We start from the raw sequence: 20,982 nt of genomic DNA, 5'->3' as shown, positions 1-20,982 counted from the left end.
AGGGTTGCGCAATATATAGGTTAAATCCAGTAATACAGTAATTATCATTATCACATTTTTCATTCACACTTAAACTTTCTGCAAAACCGAACTGCAGGGCTGTACAGAAAATAAACAAATAAATAAATAAATGAATATTATGGGTTACTAGCAGCATCAGATATTTAATAACTATGTACTAATCTTCTGCAGTGCAGTTAGGTTACTGTACTAATTAGTCTTTCTAAAAGTATTGCATTTTATTAATTACTTTCTAAATTCTTAATCAACCTCGATGGTGCTGTCAAGCGATTAATCACGATTAATCACATTAAAGGCTGTTTTAACGATTAATCACGATTAATCGCATACAAAATAAAAGTTTGAGTTTGCCTAATATATGTGTGTAATTATTATGTGTATATATATATATATATATATATATATATATATATAATTTATATTATATATAAATAAAAATATTTAGTACATAAATGACATATTTTTCTTAAATATATACATTAATTTGTGTGTATTTATATTTATACAATAATTAAACACAGTACACACACATATGTGAGGCAAACTTACACTTTTATTTTGTATGCGATTAATCGCGATTAATTGTTTGACAGCCCTAATTGCATTCAAAATAAAAGTTTTTGTTTACATAATATACGTGTGTACTGAGTATATTTATTATGTATATATAAACACAACCCACACATAGTATATATTTTGAAAATATTTACATGTATTTACGTGCATATATTTATATTTATATAATTTGTATATAAATATATTTAATATGTAAACAACATTTTTTATATACTGTATATATATATATATATATATATATATATGCATGTTTGTGTATGTGTATATACATAATAAATATACACATTACACACATGTATTATGTAAACAAAAACTTTTATTTTGGATGCGATTAATCGTTTGACAGCACTAAAAAATACACATGATACTGCTCTTTTAAATCTTTAGAATAAATATTGGAAAATTGCGTAAATTATTCTTGAACTGAGTGAAGTATGGGGACAAGGTTACATTAAAAAACATACATTTTATAATTAGATGTTAAATTTTTATGTTAAATTCACTAATGTTTTCTAAAGAATTGCTCTATAGTCTATACAGTATTTAATGCAAGTACAACAGAAGTAATTGTAATTAATTAAAATATAAAACTTTTAGTTAAAATTAAAAATAATCCCTAACTTTACTTTTTCAGGGAAAAGTATTTTATTAATTAAAAAAATATATTTTTATTTTCATAATTGGTAATGCATTACACCCAACACTAGGGCTAATGTATGTAAATTATAAAATGGTTATCATTGTTTTAAAATGATCACAAACCTAATCCTCATTTCACTTAATTTACACAAGGAAGAAAATTAAATTCATATCCAAATGTTAATTAATATATGCAAAACAAAACACAAACTGATTACTTATGGATTCAATGCAACTATTTATTTATTTATTTTCCAAAGCATGGGTTATTGTTATGGGTTATTATTATACTCCAAAAGCTACTGCTAATTATTTTGTTGATTTATATTTTCATAAAGCACTTTCAAAGTGTTTTGTGCGCCAAAACTCTACATTCTATGTGCCTATAGTGTGAATTCTAAATTGGCGCCAAAATAAATTTAAATTGCTTTTGCGTTTAATGTGAAAAAGGGCTTATGTGTGTGCCACTCTGAAGTATATTACAGTATTTAAATACTTTTTAGTATTTGTCACAGCAGAGGTCACTGTTGTGTCTTTTTAATGTGGCCTAACCTCCTTAGAAATGTTTGTGAGGGCAAATGTTTACAGTCTGTCAGTATAATAACAAAGGCATCAGTTGGTATATTGTTTCTTTCAAGACAAAGGTGTGTTTTTGTGAATTATTGTTGACTAAAGTATTTTTGTCTGCAGAATGTGCTTGAAAACTGTAAAACATAGCACCTGCTGATAATAAAAAGACACAGTGAACAAATGTTACACTTCTATAAAAACGTTTATTAACAGATCCACAATTCATAAAAAAGAAACTGTTTAAAAAAAATAATAATTTAATTTGCCCAGCCAGGCGCTGTTATAGGCAGAACATCATTGAGCTAAGGCAGGTATTGCAGTGTAATCATTGTGCAGTGGTTTACTCTAAGGCAAACAAAATCGAAAAGCAAACACTGTCTTCCATGTTTTTTTTGTTTTGTTTTGTTTTGTTTTTGAAATATGAAAACATAAGTATTTTTTATTCCCTGTGATAGTCCATTGCTTTGTTCCGTTCACCCGTCCTTTTTATTCAAGTACACTGAGACTGCGACGAGTCAGGCAGCCATTTTAAGGCAGCGCAGTTATTGGACTCAGTTTGAACTGGTGAACCGACGGCTGGATGGGCACTGGTGTCAGGAAGGAGGTAGGGAAGGTGAAAACCGAGGACTCGAAGTTCTCGGTTTCCAGTGTGAAGTCGCCACTAAAGAAGGTGGACGTCTCCTGAGCGGCAGGAGTGACGGACGGAGGCGTGGAAGAAACCACCTCCGACTCGAACTGCAGTAGTTGACCCATGAAGCTGAAATTGGGCGAGATGATGGCTCGCCGCTGTCGGATGACGTCAAAGGCCTGCTCCAAGCGCAACCGTTGGGTCTTCATGATGTACGCCATGCAGATGGTGGGAGAACGAGAGATTCCAGCCTCGCAGTGGACCAGCACTTTTCCTCCCTTGTCTTTAACACGTTCTGTGAAGAGAAAAGAAAACGAATTCATTACAAAAGCTCTCGAAATAACAGCATGAGTCAAAAATACAGCCCGTCTTTTAAAGGGGACATCGGACGCAAAATTCACTTTTACATGGTGTTTGCATATAAATGTGTGTGGACACAATCACCCTACAGTGATTAAAATCCATTCGCTCCTTTTTTGTAAACACTAAACAGTCTCGGTTATCAAGCCGTTTTGATTTTCTGAGCAGTATGATGTCATATTGCTCAGGCCCCGCCCACAACCGCTGAGTTCATTAGCATTTAAAGAAACATGCACCAAGTCAGCACGCTGTGAACAAAACTTGGATAAAAAGAGTGTTGTTTTACATGACCATTGAGGAGTTTTAATCAAATCAAAACTTTGAGTTGGTACTTCTGCAGCAATGTAGGATGATTTTGAGGTTGTGGAAGAAAATGAGATGCAAATTTTTTGACATACTCTAACTGTCTCGAACCGGGGAAAAAAAACAATAGTTTACGCAGACATAGACACAATGAGCGTTTGAGGTTTAAAGGTATATAAATTGTCAATTTGTTTTGAAAATGACGTAATAAAGGTCTTTGCACACAGAGTCTGAATTTCTCGTCCGAATTTATCGCACGTTAAAAAATAAATATAACCTCACGTTGCGTCAATCGCGTTTACACACTGCATCTGAAACTTAAGTCCGTCACAAAAAAATTTTAATCAGGTTCAATTTTTCGCATCCGTAACAAGCATTTTGATAGGAAAGGATGACAAATATGAAAAAAACGCAAAAAATGCATACGAAAATTTCCAACAATGGCCGTAAGACTCTTCTTCCTCAGCTGGGATCGTTTAGAGCCAAATGAAGCTGCACTGAAACTGTATTTTGGAAGTTTAAACTTGGGGGCACCATAGAAGTCCATTACATGGAGAGAAATCCTAAAATGTTTTACTCAAGAAACATAATCTCTTATCGACTGAAGAACGAAAGACATGAACATTTTGGATGACAAAGCGGTGAGTAAATTATCTGTACATTTTTGTTCCGGAAGTAGACTTCTCCTTTAAGTCAAACTTCAAGCCAGACAGAAAGAAAGAAAGAAAGAATAAAAGTTGAAGTAGCAGCACCAGACAAAATAATAACGCCTCTCATCTGCTACTGGCCAGTCAAACTAAATAGCCACGCCCCCAATTCACACCATTGGCTGAGCCAGTGTTGCTATGCTGGACTGGTGGAATCTTCAAACAAACAAAGCAATGTTTTGAAAACACTACAGAGACAAAGTGTTCAGACTTTTGAGGGAAATCACTGAAAAAGTTTGTGTGGGATTTACTTTAAAACAATGTTCACTTAGAAGTTGACAGTATATTTTAAAAAATACTGAATTAAATGTAAAATTTAGAAACAGAAAGACTGAAATAGTATCTAATAATCTAATCCAGCTATTTTTGTCTGTACAAAACAGCTTGTTTTGGTGCTTGATGTTGTAAATTGGTGTGTCCTACCATATTATTTTAATGTATTACCTATAATTATGACCACACTGGTGTGTAGCGTTTTATCGTTTAGTGCACGCTGTTATTCTTCTCGTTATTTCCCTATAACTGATAATGAACCGGAAGTCTCGCCCATATTACTTCTGTGTCGAAGAGTAAGGTGGATTACATTTTTTCACATTACAGTGTGTAAAAAATGCCATAAAATATCATTATAGAGTTGTGAGAAGGAACGAGAGAAACATAATCATAGCTATCTTTCACAGTTCTTCTGATTTCCTCTGTCCATTATCGCTGAGCTAATTCATTTCCTCCCTGACCCTTTTTTATCATAATGTCATATCAATTTCATTTCCACCTGAAAGTTCTGACGCACAAATCCATAAATTCACACACTCACACCATTATGGAAAGCTCCGATTGCGTATTCCTGTCTAATTCAATACAGCTAAGCAGATTCCAGCCTCGTATCTCCGAAAAACGCACACACCGAGTGTTCGAGCGAGATCCCTCACTGCTGGTCTTTTTAAAACAAAACCTGCTGGTGTGAATCACGCCTGAAGCCCATCTGGAGCGGAGCGGGGCCGAGCTGTGGGCGTCATAATGACTATCACACTCGCTAATGCGCCTAAATATTACCACACACTCATTAGGCGAAGCTTTCGATGGATTATTCTTTCACTTCACTGCTATCGCTTTTCCTGCGGGAGACCAAATTGCCTCACGGCCTCTTACGTAACACCGTCTATATTCAGGCAAATGTAAATGAAACTTGGGTATAATCGAATGAAATGTGGGATATGCGAGTTAAAACTTAACTGACATATTTCAGAAAAGCGGAAATATGAATACAGGTCAGCGTTTTGGCCATATGTGAAGTCTTTAAGTTGAAATATGGCCTAAACCGGGACTTGTTTTGATAAGCTTCCTTCAAATCACCCATAAATAGCCTTAAAATAGCTGTCGGATCATTGTGTAAACACATTCACCTGATAAAGAAGCATGTGAGCAACCTACAAAACGCATGACAGTCCATTCATAGCCCACAAACACACCTAACGCCACTAATCATCGACTCATCCACTGACACACTGGCCACGCCTATGAAACGCAAGATCCTGGATTAGTTTAAACCGTGAGTTTATGTCTTTATCTATATGTGTCATTTTTTCTTGTCAGTAGTTGGAGTTGGTATTAATTGCACTTCCCAGAGAACAAGCATCCTGGGATTTGTAGGTGTAAATAAAGGTGCCGTCCAGTCGGATTATGGAAATTGTGTGTTAGTAAAGCAGAGGAAGTCTTATTTTAAAGCGGCCTGAAATAAGCTCCACTATCTATAGGTCTGTGCTCAGTTCTGGGAATAGTTTTAGACATACGGGTGAAGTTTACGTAACAGTGAGGAGGTTGAGAGTTAGGACTTCTTATTCTTAATGAAAACCCAATGAAATAAGTGATAAAAGCATATCTGTTTTGACCACAACCAGTAGTGAGACTTTGAGGCGCTCAGACTAGTCAGCCGTGTTTAATAAAAAATAAATAATCAATGATTTAAAAAAAAAAGAATAAAAATGGCTTTAAATAAAAAAAAAAAAAATAAAAACGGCTTCAAATAAATAATGATGATAATAATAATACAAAAATAAATTAATAAAATAGTTAAAAAACGTATTCAATTATATATATATAACTTTAATCTTTAAATAAAAAATAAGGAAAATAAACACAAAAATTACATAAATATTTCATAAAATATTACATGAAGTTAAAAAAAAAACATATTACATATTTAATTAAAAAAAAAAAAAAAAATAATTTTTAAATAAAATAAATAAATAATTTTTTAAAATATTTTTTAAACAATAAAAAAAAAATGGCTTTAACTTTAAAAACTGTAACTATAATAATAATAACACAAAAATAAATTAATAAAATAGTTAAATAATTAAAAACTGCACATATATTCTTGGATTCATACACTGTGTTAAGTTTAAAAGAGAAGGGCAAAAAATACAAATAACAGTTATTATAATAATTAAATAATTAAAACGTTTATCTTTAAAAACACAAAATTAAATAAATATTTAATAACATATTACATGAAAAAAACATTATATTACATATTTAAATTACAAAATGAACAATTAAATAGTCATTAAAATACTGTTAAATAAAGTAAATTATTTTTTTGAATATAATAATAATAATAATTATATTATATTATATTATATTATATTATATATCTGTGTATTCCCAGATTGGAAAAAAAAAAAAAAAAAAAAAAAAAAAAAACTAATAACAGTAAATATAATATAACATTTTATATAATATAAAATTTATATATAATATATAATTTTATATAATATAAATTTTATATATATATATAATATAAAATTTTAAATGATTGTTTTGAATTATTTAGAATATTGTTAAAATTATTTAATTAAATAACAAACATTATATTACATATTTAAATTAAATTAAAATTTAAATAATCTTTAAAATAAATAATTCAAAACTGTGTTAATTAAGAAAAAAGGGAATTAAATAAATAAACAAAAAATCAATTTTACACACACACACACACACAAATCTATAGTACATATACAATATTTACCAATAAAATCAATGGCCTCCTGGAAGTGTGAGCTGATATCTGCCGTGTGACTGTCCTCCACCGGGATCCATTTGTAGTCGTACTGTCCTTTGGCGGGCCGCGAGTCCCTGCGTGAGACGTTCAGCAGCGCTGTAATGCGGAGGTCACTGAGATAGTCCTGTCTACAGGCGTGATAGGCACTGCCCAGGTATAGGAAAGGCAAGATCTCCACCGGCCGTCCCTGAAAAACAACAACAAACAGATATCGCAACTGAAACTCTCTTGAGTCAAACAGGTGGTGCACACAGGCACTGTTTGACCTTATCATAAAAACTGAATGGCAGACCAAAGGTCAAACATTAAAAAGACCTCAGATGTCCGTTGGATGTCTTTGAAGACTTATAAAGGGGGGTCTTTGGTTTGGGTAGATGGATTGTTGGGTTATACATCTACAGTATAAATAAGTATGGAGCAGTATCTTTAACCACATGGTCTTTCCTCTGTATTTCAACTCATGTTTGAGTGGGAGTTGTTGCAGAAACTCCTACAGTTAAAAGGAAGTGGTTTCGGTGGAAGTGGGTTGAAATGAGGAAACAACAGCTCGCTTTCTTCTCTCTTACCTGATCATAGTCTGGTTTGTGGTGAGAACCCAGTTTGTCACAGTGACTGCTGACGCCTCTTTCACTTTTGTCTTCGCTCAGGTCCACAGACTTGGTTTCAGTGCAAAGCTCGGGGTAATGGGAATGGAAGTTCTCGTAGCCTCCTGGAATGAGAAATGCGCTGTTATTATGACTCGTCAAGGATTGTTGAGTCGTTCAGCTTATCAAGCACGTGTAGCAGTTCAGAGCAAATCAGAGCGTGAGAAATAAAGAAGAAAATCCCACCGAGCTCGGGAAAATTCGTCGAAATGTCCTAGTTAAACTCTAAATGTCACTTTAAAATCCCTGTATATTTGAATGTACTGTTATCACTGAGAGGAGTAATAACAAGATATAGTGCGGCTATAAATATTACTGTGATGGTTCTCATACTTCCCTCTCTGACTCATCCATCCTTTGACGCACAAACACAATTTATCTTTTGAAAACCCGACAAATATCTGCTCCACCAAACTAAATACTAAAGCTATACAAATTATTTAATTATTTTTTATGATTTTATTATTCTTTAGTACAATAAAATCGCTGTTACATTGTGAAAATGCATTAAATTGAATATATATATAGTAAAATATTTATTTTTTTGTCTCTTTGTTCATTTTTAATTATAGTATTTTATTATTTATATTATAATAAAATACAATTTGCTATTAAAATTGTCTATTAAATATTATTTTTATTATATGATTTAAATATTCTTTATTACAGCAATATATATATATATATAAATATATATATATATAATTATTAATATATATTTCCATTTTTTCATTTTAATATTATTTTATTACAGTTCAATAAAATACAGTTTGCTACAACGTAGCTATTTTTTGCTATTAGATATATAGATATAGACATAGATATAATATTTGTTTTTTATTATATTATTTTATTATTCTTTATTACAAAAAAATTGCTATTACATCGTAAAATGCTTATTTTATATATTACTTATTAATATATATAGTTTTAAATTTTCTGTTTGCTCTTTTTTATTATATTATTTTATTATTTATAGTATAATAAAATACAATTTGCTATTACGCTGCTATTTTTTGCCATTAGATATATAGATATAGATATAATATTTGTTTTTTATTATATTATTTTATTATTCTTTACTACAAAAAAATCGCTATTACATTGTAAAACGCTTATTTTATATATTTTATATATTACTTTTTAATATATATAGTTTTACATTTTTGTTTACATTTTGGTTTGTTCATTTTTATTACAGTTTGCTATTACGTTGCTATTTTTGGCTATTACGTATATATATATATATATATATGATATGATTGTGCTATATTTTATAACAAAAAAAATCACTATTACACTGTAATATATTCATAATTATAATATAATTTAATTATTTTTGTATTATATGATTTTATTATTCATTATCACAATAAAATCGCTATTACATTGTAAAATGCTTATTTTATATATTACTTATTAATATATATAGTTTTACATTTTTGTTTGTTCATTTTTATTATATTATTTTATTATTTATAATATAATAAAATACAATTTGCTATTACATTGCTATTTTTTGCTATTAGATATATAGATATAATATTTGTTTTTTATTATATTATTTTATTATTCTTTATTACAAAAAAATCGCTATTACATTGTAAAATGCTTATTTTATATATTTTATATATTACTTTTTAATATATATAGTTTTTCATTTTTGTTTGTTCATTTTTATTAAAGTTTGCTATTACGTTGCTATTTTTGGCTATTACGTATATATATATGATATGATTTTACTATTTTTTATTACAAAAAAATCACTATTACACTGTAACATGCATTAAATGAATATGAATATATTCACAATTATAATGTAATTTAATTATTTTTATTATATGATTTTATTATTCCTTATCACAATAAAATCGCTATTACATTGTAAAATGCATTATATATATATAATGCATATAATATTTTTTTTATTATATGGTTTTACTATTTTTTTATAACAAAAAACGCTATTACACTGTAAAATGCATTAAATTAATATAAATATATATATACTTTTACATTTTTGTTTGTTCTTTTTTATGATATTCCATTATTTTATTATTATTATACAATACAAATCGCTATGTGTGTGCGTGTGTGTGTGTGTGTATATATATATATATATATATATATATATATATATTTTTTATTATATGATTTTATTATTCTTTATTAATCGCTATAACATTGTAAAAAGCATTAAATTGATACAAGACAAATACAAATCGCTATTCCGTTGCAATATATATATATATATATATATATAAACACACACACATTTTTTTTTTTATTTAGTTCTAAAACACCATTAGTCTAAATAGTTTTTAATTGGTATGAATTTATGCATTCAAACTATCAAATTCAATAAACATCCGATTATTTAGTTTGCTTTATCTCGAAATCGTCGTCCTAAACGTAACCATGGCAGCCTAAAATATTTGAACACTTCCTCTAAAGAAAAACTTTTAACAAAACGGTCTTTACTCACCTTTTAGGAAGCAGATGCTCGCGCTACTCGCCAAGTGCGACAAACTGTTAATGACAATCTGAGCAATACTGTCTTTTTTCAGTTTTTGTAAATGAGGTGTGCGGTCATCCAGAGCCACGACCGCGGAGATGCTGCCCTCCCGGAGCCGAAACAGCGCTTTCTCGTCGGGGATGACGAACTGGAGAGGCACCGGACCGCCGCGGGACCTCCGGACCACCACTGAATTCAAGTTCACATTAACGGAGCCTCTGATACTCGAACTCGAGAACGAGAAATACGGTCTACAGTCCACAATAAGACAACTTCCACACTCCTTCCGTATGATCTTCCTCAGGCGTCGACAGTCTATGCTGGAGACCTTCATGTTGAAATGAGCGCGTGAAATGTTTGCAGTAGGGACGTGTGTGTTTCAGGGGTGTAGGTTGCCTACTGAACCCTGCGAACTGTGCCTGAGTCTACATTTCCTCCAAGGGGATTCCGTCCGATCGGTTTTATATGAATGGAACCTCCGGCGCTTGACGTCACGAACCATATATGGACACGGCGACACGGGAGCGCGCCCACACTCTGTTGACTGAACCCGCCCTCGAAACGGTGATAGAAGCGAATACTGAACATCAGAATCATCGCCTCATCACCGCGCTCTATCTGTTACACACTGTGTCATGTTCTTGTCATTCCGATTCTTTTTCCTTTTAATAACCTTGAAAATATTCAAAGTATGTGATGATTCCGAAAAGAAAGAACAGGACACATATATTGATTTTAGACATCAAAACAGTGAATGACATTACGGTAAATCCACTCTGTCCACCTGTCCTATATCCGTTCTTCATAATCCCTGCACCTCTAATGCGATTATACTTCATCACCAGCCTTCGAAACTCACAACAACGACGTTTCGTTTCCTAAGTGCAGTATAAGCAAAATATTGTGTTGTTAGCTCATAGCAATGTTTTTGACTGGTAAGGGCCCAGAATGTTTCCCAGAATGCATCCCACGGTGAGGAGAGAGTGAGTGTGTTTGTGTGTTTGTGTGTGACAGGAAGAGCAGGCTGCTGGAGGATTACTGTGGCAGGCCGTCACCCATATGGCCCTGTGTAATCTCTGGGCTGATGACATCACAGTGTGTTGGGGTGACACACACGGCCGCTCGCCCTCACACTCCAACCTAGCATTGGCCAAATGAATGGGAGGCGAAGATCGTGTGTAATTGTATGTTAGTCGTGCATGTAGCCTACAGGGCTGAGTGCTTGAGTGAGGAGGATCAAATGAATGTCTGTATGACTTCCCTGTTTATATATATATGTGTGTATATATATATATATAGCACATAAAAATTTATATATAAATATATACATTTTTTATATATAGTCATTTTTTATGTGCATTTGCCATTTTATGTCTATTTTTTCTATTTTTATTTAGATTTAATTTATGTTTATTTCAGTTTTTGCTTTAGTAATTTTAGTACTTCATCTTATTTCAGTTTGCATTATTTCTATTTTTTAAGCGTTTTAAGTTTTTAATCTAATATTTACATGTTGTTTTTATTTTAGCTGTATTTAATTTAATGAATCCATAATAAAGTTTTAATAGTTTTAGTTTATTATAACAACCCAAATGTATTCAAATATTTAAAATAATATAAAATGTATATATATATATATATATAATTCAATTCAAATTTATTTGTATAGCGCTTTTCACGATACATATCGTTGCAAAGCAGCTTTACACCATATATATATATATATATATATATATATATATATATATATATTAGATTTAATTTATGTTTATTTCAGTTTTTGCTTTAGTAATTTTAATACTTCAACTTATTTTATTTTAGTTCAGGCAACACTTTTATTTTAGTGTTTCAAGTTTTTAATCTATTACATGTTATTTTTATTTCAGCTGTATATAATTTAATGAAAATAAACGTTTTAATAGTCAAATATTTAAAATAAGTTTTGCTTAATTTATTATATAAATTTGTGTTATATTTTAATTTAAAAAAATATTTATTAAAATATATTATCTTTTACAAATTAAAATACATTGAACAAAAATGTTATTGCATTTAGAAATATGTATGTATATACATATAATAAATATGTGCTTTTGCCATTTTTAATTGTTTTTTTTTTTTAGATTTAATTTATGTTTATTTCAGTTTTTGCTTTAGTAGTTTTAGTACTTCAACTTATTTTACTTTAGTTCAGGCAACACTTTTATTTTAGTGTTTCAAGTTCTTAATCTATTACATGTTATTTTTATTTTAGCTGTATATAATTTAATGAAAATAAACATTTAAATAGTTTAATAGTGAAATATTCAAAATAAGTTTTGCTTAATTTATTATATAAATTTGTTATATTTTAATTTTAAAAAAATATATTTATTAAACTATATTATCTTTTACAAATTAAAATATATTGAACAAAAATGTTATTGCATTTAGAAATATGTATGTATATACATATAATAAATATGTGCTTTTGCCATTTTTAATTGTTTTTTTTAGATGTAACTTTTTTATTTCAGTTTTTGTTTTTGTAATTTTAGTACTTCAACTTATTTCAATTTGCAATATTTCTGTTTTTTAAGTGTTTTAAGTTCGTTTTTAATCTAATATTTACGTGTTATTTTTTAGCTGTATTTAGTTTAATGAATCCATTATGAAGTTTTAATAATTTTAGTTTATAATAACAACACAAATGTATTCAAATATTTAGAATAATATAAAACTTATTTTTTTATTATTATTTTGTGTTTAATTTATTATATAAAATTGTATTATATTTTAATTAAATAAAATATTTATTAAAATGTATTATATTTTACATATTAAAATATTTAAAACATAACAATGTGTTATTACTTTTAGCAATATGTATGCATGTATAAATATACTGTATACATAATTTTACTAAACAATAATGGTACAATTATTTATTCTGTGATATTTGTGAACATTTTTATGTATCGTTTGAATATAATATATATGTATAAATATATACATTTTGTATATATAAAAATGTTATTAATATAGAATTATTAATATTTTTAATTTTATATATTGTATTTTAATTTAAGTAAAAATTTTACTAAACAATACAACAAATGGTACAATTATTTATTTTGTGGTATTTCTGAACATTTTTATATATCTTTTGAATATATTATATATTTACTAAAATATTAATTTTGTATATATAAAAGTTATATAATTATTCATATTTAATTAGTTTTAATTTATTTTAATTTGTGTAAAAATTTAAAAAATTATATTTACATTTTAGCAATGTTGTTATGTGTTTTTTTTTCTTCATTTTTCTTTTCAGATTTAATTTATGTTCATTTCAATTTTTGTTTTAGTAATTTTAGTACTTCATCTTATTTTATTTCAGTTCACGCAACATTTCGATTTTTTAAGTTTTTAATCTTAAGTTTTTAATCTAATATTCACATGGTATTTTTTATTTTAGCTGCGTTTAATTTAATAAAAACCATAATAAAAAGTTTCTAATGGTTTTAGGTAACAATAACAACACATATATATTCAAATATTTAAAATAATTTAAAACGTAATATTTATTTTATTATTTTTGTTTCATATATAATATAAAACTGTATTATATTTTTACTAAACAAAATATTTAGTAAAATGTATTATATTTTACATATTAAAATATTTTAAACACGTACAAATGTGCTATTACTTTTAGTAATATGTATGTGTGTATAAATATAATGTATGCATAATTAATTATACTTAATACAACAAATGGTACAATTATTTATTACTCTGTGGTATATTTCAAATACTTTGGAACAAATTGGTATACCAATAAATTATTTATGTGTAACATTTAAATAAAAAATATAATCTAAAATGATACATATATATACATATATGTATTGATATTACATAGGTATTGTACCATGTAAGGGTTTGTCTCAAAAGTCTTAGAAACCCCTGATTTGCTTCTCCCTGTGTGAGTTATTCTTTTTCTTCCCTCTTCTATCCACAGTTTGTGTGTGTCTGCATAAAATGCCTTCCTGATGTATGTACGTTATAGGATAAAAAAAAATCACAATGGAACCCACATGAGTTTTTGCTCTAGTCACAGATGCAGGTGTTTCCTGGATTCCTGACAGAAATTCCTTGCTGACCGACGCGTTTCTTAATATACACCACAAATGATTTGCCAGCGCGCACACACACACGCTCTTACGACACAGACTCTTTCACATAAAAAGCCCTGACACTAATCTAATATATGTGCACTGTGGGCACAGATAAGCCCCGCCCCCTCGCTGATGATGATGACGGTGATGACGACAATGACAGTGGTAAATGTCAGAATTCCTAGACTCAACAGCTGTGTACCGGTAATATAGTGGGTCACATTATGACACACGCAGTAAACCATCTCAGCTGATCAATAACAGACACTCAAGAATAGTAGGAGATGAAAAAACAGAGGCTTTAAAAGACTTTCAGAACATGGAAGCATTCCAGGATTGAACGAGTGTTCCAGGAACACGACGTTACGCGCTTCGAATAAATCGGCTGCGTGCTTTATTGCCTCACATGTTTGAAATCTCACTCATTGTGTCAGGTTCAAACCAAATGAAAGCCTTTAAAGGAATAGTTCATCCCGAAATCAAAATTAGCTGATAATTTACGCACCCTCAGGTCATCCAAGATGTAGATGAGTTTGTTTCTTCATCAGATTTGGAGAAATGCAGCTTTACATCACTCGCTCAACAATGGATGTGAATGGGTGCCGTCAGAATGAGAGTCCATAAAAACATCATAATGATCCACAAGTAATCCACACCACTTCAATCTATCAATTAACATCTTGTGAAGAGAAAAGCTGCATGTTTGTAAGAAACAAATGAATTATTATGATATTTTAATTTTAAACCAACACTTCTGGCCGAAATATCCGAGTCCAAAATCTATATTAATGAAAACATGATTTATTCACACTCAAACCATCCTAGGTGTATATAACTTTCTTCTTTCTTCACAGTTGGAGTTGTGTTAAAAAATCTCCTGTTTCTTCCAAGCTTTATAATGGCAGTGAATGGGTGTTGAGAATTTAAAGTCCAAAAAGTGCATCCATCCATCATAAAAAGTGCTCCACACGGGGTTTATAAAGGCGGGGGTTTGTAAATGTTTGTGTAAGAAAAATATCCATATTTACAACTTTATTAACCGTAATCTCTAGCTTTCGCTAATTGCATTAAGTAATAGTCCATCCCGAAACAAAATAATTTCGGGGTGAACTGATGCTGATAATTTACTCATCCAAATGTAGATGAGTTTGTTTCTTCATCAGATTTGGAGAGATGCTGCATTACATGATTTCCACAGCAATAAATGTGAATGGGTGCCATCAGAATGAGAGTCCAAAAAGCTGATAAAAACATAACAATAATCCACAACTCTAGTCCATCAGTTAACATCTTGTGAAGTGAAAAGCTGTGTTTATCAAGACATTTTAACTTCAAACCATCACTTCTGGCCAAAATATGAGTCCAAAATCCATAATAATGCTTCCTCCAGTGAAAGTCTATCTTCTCTCATCTAAAAATCCACCCACATACTTGTTTTTTAGCTATTTTTGACTGTTTTGGCTTGTAAATGGTACTTGATCTGTGCATTTTTCTCACTCGATTCAGCCAGAAGAGACAATTTGAAGTTAGAAATGTCTTAATTATGGATTTACTTATTACAAACATGCAGCTTTTGTCTTCACATGATGTTAATTGATAGACTGTAGTCACTTATGGATTATTGTGATGTTTATTTATCAGCTGTTTTGACTCTCATTCTGACAGCACCCATTCACATCCATTGGTGAGCAAGTGATGCTATTTTTTTCCAAATCTGTTCCCATGAACAAACAAGCTCATCATCTTGGATAACCTGAGTCCTCATTTATTTTTAATAAATTTCCAATTTAGGGTGAACTGTTTCTTGAAATTTACATGACATTCATTCATTGCCAAACAATCTGAGTTATATTAAAAATCTCCTGGCTCTTCCAAGCTTTATAATGGCAGTAAATGGGTGTTTAGATTTTAAAGTTCAAAAAAGTGCATCCATCCATCATAAAAAGTACTCCACATGGTTCTGGGGGTTAATAAAGGCTTTCTGAAGTGAATTGATGCATTTGTGTAAGAAAAATATCCATATTTACAACTTTATAAACCGTAATCTCTGTCGTACTCTCTAACTGTCGTATGCACGTTCACGAAAGAGTGGCATTTCAGTCCAAAATCCATAATAACGCTTCCTCTAGTGAAAAAGTCCATCTCCTGTTGTCCTCTCATATCAAAGTCCAACCACATATTTGTTTTTTTTAGCTGTTTTCGACTGTTTTGGCTTGTAAATGGTACTTGATCTATTCATATTTATCTCCTGATTCAGGCAGAAGCAACAACTTGACATTAAAACCATCTTAATGGTGGATTTTATTTCTTACAAACATGTAGCTTTTCACTTCATAAGATGTTAACTGATGGACTCGAGTCGCTTGTGGTTTAATCTGATGTTTTTATCAGCTGTTTGGACTCTCATTCTAACGGCACCCATTCACATCCACTGGAGAGCAAATGAGAGTTCTCCAAATCTGAGCTATATTAAAAAATTTAAAATGTCCTGGCTCTTCCAAGCTTTATAATGGCAGTGAATGGGTGTTGATATTTTAAAGTCCAATAAAGTGCATCAATCCATCATTAAAAGTGCTCCTTACAGCTCCAGGGGTTAATTAAGGCCTTCTGAAGTGAATTGATGTGTTTGTGTAAGAAAAATATCCATATTTAAAACTTCAGAAGACCTTTATTAACCCCCCGGAGATGTGTGGAGTACTTTTTATGATGCATGGATGCACTTTTTTGGACTTCAAAATCTGAACACCCATTCACTACCATTATAAAGCTTGAAAGAAACAGACAATTTTTTAATATAACTTTGATTGTTTTCGTCTGAAAGAAGAAAGTTATATACACCTAGGATGGCTTGAGGGTGAGTAAATCATGGTTTCATTATTGTGGATTTTGGAGTCATATTTTGGCCAAAAGTGACGGTTTTAAAGTTAAAACCTCTTAATAATGGATTTTTTTTTCTTACAAACATGCAGTTTTCACTTCATAAGATGTTAATTGATGTATTGGAGTGGTGTGGATTACTTGTGGACTATTGTGATGTTTTTATCAGCTGTTTGGACTCTCATTCTGACGGCACCCATTCACATCCATTGGTGAGCAAGTGATGCTAAATTTCTCCAAATCTGCTCCTGTGAACAAACAAGCTGATCTACATCTTAGATGACCTTGAGTACATTTTCAATTTAGGGTGAACTGTTTCTTTAAATTTAAAGGACAACATTCAATGCCAAACAATCATGTTCGCTAGTGTTCTTTGAAGTAGAATCATTCATTCCTAATACCACACACACACACACAAGCCTGAGTCACACTACACACCCCTCTGACTGTATTGCTAATCATTCTCATGTCACAATGCTACAGGGCATGGAAAGAGAGAGAGAGAGATATAAATGTACCTCGCCTTCTCTATTCAGAAGAACAAAGCAACTCTAGTCAGGAGCAGTAAAAATAGCACAGACTCCAGGTGCTCGCAGACGCTGTCTGATTGAACGAGAAACCACATCGGGGTCTGCGCCTCAGCGTGCGTCTATTTTCCACCACATGTGTGGAAATATTCAGTTTAAACCCAAATTTTGAAAGCTTATTTGGTTTCAGGTGGACAGTTACTAATTAATTTATGATTTTTAGGCATTCACAATAGCTCTACACAGCATTTTTTGGTACCAACCTGATGCAGGGATTTTGCAAAACTTGGCAACAACATTATTCTCTCTTCCACAGAGGGTGGAAAGTGGCTGAGTGATGTAGGACTCATCAACAGCGAGATGAGTAAGTGCCACAAACACGATCACCACCTCAGTAGAGAAGATGCAGCCTCCTTCGCAAGATTCCTCACAGATATTTCTTTAACCTAGAGCTGCATCAAATAAAAGCACTAGTTGTTTATTTTTAAATGCACAAGCAGATAATCATATGATTTAAGAATGAAACATGAGTCAGCCAGCAGAGCTTAATGCCCTGAGAATTACAAGTAATCAGATCACATTGAGTGTACTCGACAATGGGTCAAATGGGTGTGAAGTCATGTTTCTTGTTTTGTAGCAATTAAAGGAGATGTTTACTCGAGTTTAAAATTCTGTCATCGTTTACTCACCCTCACGTCATTCCAAAACCTGTATGACTTCATTTCCTACGTTGATACAGAGTGAATATCAACCCATATTTTACCCACCCTCAAGCCTTCCTAGGTGTTTATGACTTTCTTCTTTCAGACGAATACAATCAGAGTTATATTAAAAAATCCTGGCTCTTCCAAGATTTATAATGGCAGTGAATGGGTGTTGAGATTTTGAATTCTAAAAAAGTGCACCTATCCATCATAAAAAGTACTCCACACAGCTTTGGGGAGTAATAAAGGCCGTGTGAAGCGAATCGATGCATTTGTCTTAGAAAAATATCTATATTTACAACTTTATAAATCATAATTTCTAGCTTCCGCTAACTGTCGCACGTGCGTTCATAAGAGAGTGGCGTTCCAGCGGATGACGTGGGATGTAAGCGCCGGTGTAAATATGCTAGTCTTGTGAGAACCACAAAGAAAGACCACTCTACTTTTGGCTTCTCATATTTTTCTTACACAAAGGAATTCTCAGACATTTCGGTACAAATCCTCGTTTTGTACTTATTATTCATGACGTCTATGTTTCCCGTCTAAGCAAAAAAAAAAAAAAAAAACATCTTGCAGATGTAAATGCAGAAGTCAAATAGTCGTCTTCATGATGTATGTGTGCTTCCATGGAATGGTTTAGAAAGTTTTATGACAGGGTTCGTACAGATACTGAAAAATTTAATTCCAGGAATTTCAAGGACTTTTCAAGCACTACTTTTTTAATTTTCAAGGACTTCAATTAGAGATCTCACTTATGTCTTCTGTTTAAAAAAAAAATACTAATAAAAAATGGCCAAAATAAAGTAAAACACGTGAAGTATTACTACTAAGTATTACAAAGTATACTAAACTTTTAATTAGGGATGGGCGATATGGGCTTAAAAATTTATCACGATAATATCTGGTATTTATTGCGATAACGATATCAATGATGATAATTTAGGGAATCCTGTTTCTTTAGAGAAAAATATTATCTTTCCTATTTTTACCCAAAATAGGGTGTTGTAAGCATTACTTTGTACAAAAGTAATGACTGTTGAATTCACTAGAATGTGAATTAAATTGTTTGTATTTTCTGTACTGGAAGCTCCTAACACCAAGACGAATTCCTTGTGTGTAAAACGCTTGGTAATAAATCTCTTTCTGATTCGGAAGCCGGAGGACGCCCTTGCGCAGAAACTCGACATATGCTTCATAGCAGAAGCAATAGTACTGATGACGCTTCAGGAATCTCTAATCCAGTTATCGCTGTAGCTGAACTTGGAATAAAACGCAGATGACAAAACTTGACGACAATAAACATTGCTACAATATATGGTTCATCTGGAGAAAAAGCATGCCAATACAGGTTTGTAACCAGGCTCATACACATGCAAAACTGTATAGCTCAGGTGCTGCTACTGAGTGTACTACAGTAGCAGCTACTGTACTATTCAAGGATCAGAGCGATTTTTGTAGCACTGTACAGCCCTGACCAAACCAGTTCCAGGTTGTTGAAGGAGCTACTCATTTAGTGATAAACTCCTCACCAGTTTCACATCCGCCTTCAGCCATGCTGCTCAGCACTGACGCACTCAGAAATATGTCAACAACTAGACTTTATCGTTATTATTGCGGGAAGACTAATTCTTATCGTGGGGAAAAATTTTTACCGGTATATCGCCCATCCCTACTTTTAATATACTAAAACCGCGGTTCATTTAATTAAGGCATTTGTATTTGTGCATACTTTCTTTTTTCTTTCTTTCTTCTTTTTTTGACTGTACTGCCTTAAAGAATAAAAACAGAAATAAAGATTCTCAAAATCTCTCTGAAATCATAAGAAACAAATGATTCTTAACCCCTCACCAAAGTTCCGCTCTAAATCAAATGATTCGCGATCAACGCTCTTTAGTCCCGATCTGAATAATGATTTGCGAACCATCATTTCAGATCAGGATTCGGAGTGCGGATCGCAATTTGTGAATCATTTGTCTTAGATCAGAACTTTGCGTTTCACGAATCATTTGATTTAGATTGGGACTTCAAATTGCATATCACAAATCATTTGATTTGAAACATTCAATTTGCGAAATGATTCATGAGCCCGTTCGGATCTAAAGCAAATGATTTGCGATACACAATTTGAAGTCCCGATCTGGAACAAATGATTCACGATACGCAGAGTTTCGAAAAGCTCAGTTTTACCCATCACTATGTGCTTTTTAAAATCGTTACAAGCGATGCTGAAATGGAAAATGAATGGCTTTTTTAACCTGATCTGGTTTTTGCTAGTGAATTGCTTCAAATGAACGATTGAAGTCACAAGGTTCAATCAATCGGAGCGGTTCCTGCGGTTTTTCGCATCTTCAGCCATGTTTACACGACACTGTCAGTACTACTGCTTGCTTAGCTCAAATGTTTTCTGACGTTAACTGAAAAAGGTATGATGTTTTTTGAATGGTGTAAATTTTGCGTGAAAAGATATCTGCTTCTTGACAAAATTAAACACTCATTTCATAAATACATTTTCTTTCAATAATTCAAGCACTTTTCAAGTACCTCTTCAGGAATATTGCTATTTTCAAGGGTTTTCCAAGCCTTAAATTTCAAAAAGTCAAATTCAAGTACTTTAAGCACCTTATATAAACCCTGATATAAATATTTTTTTCTTCACTTCAGAAGGCCTTTATTAACCTCCGGGAGCT

At 31.5% G+C, this 20,982-nt stretch overlaps 1 protein-coding gene across 1 annotated transcript; it reads right to left on the bottom strand.

Moving 5' to 3' along the window:
- Positions 1-1,981: 1,981 nt before the first annotated feature.
- dusp5 (dual specificity phosphatase 5) lies at positions 1,982-10,477 on the bottom strand. Its single transcript, XM_051095250.1, has 4 exons — positions 9,995-10,477; positions 7,432-7,574; positions 6,833-7,052; positions 1,982-2,729 (listed from the first exon to the last, which is right to left on the bottom strand). The coding sequence occupies exons 1-4, from the start codon at positions 10,356-10,358 to the stop codon at positions 2,335-2,337; spliced, it is 1,122 nt and encodes a 373-aa protein (XP_050951207.1). The 5' UTR covers positions 10,359-10,477; the 3' UTR covers positions 1,982-2,334.
- Between the last annotated feature and the right edge of the window lie 10,505 nt (positions 10,478-20,982).

This window comes from Labeo rohita, chromosome 22 (assembly GCF_022985175.1).
Source record: "Labeo rohita strain BAU-BD-2019 chromosome 22, IGBB_LRoh.1.0, whole genome shotgun sequence".
Taxonomy (NCBI): Eukaryota; Metazoa; Chordata; class Actinopteri; order Cypriniformes; family Cyprinidae; genus Labeo; species Labeo rohita.
The sequence above is the reverse complement of the archived record's forward strand: the minus strand, read 5'-3'. Positions and strand labels throughout refer to the sequence as shown.

Excerpts from the sequence above, each read along its gene's own strand:
- dusp5 (XM_051095250.1), bottom strand. The coding sequence starts at position 10,358 with ATGAAGGTCTCCAGCATAGACTGTCGACGCCTGAGGAAGATCATACGG. Across the intron at positions 7,575-9,994 it reads GAGCATCTGCTTCCTAAAAG|GAGGCTACGAGAACTTCCAT; the intron begins GTGAGTAAAGAC and ends TTCTCATTCCAG. Across the intron at positions 7,053-7,431 it reads ACAAACCAGACTATGATCAG|GGACGGCCGGTGGAGATCTT; the intron begins GTAAGAGAGAAG and ends GTTGTTTTTCAG.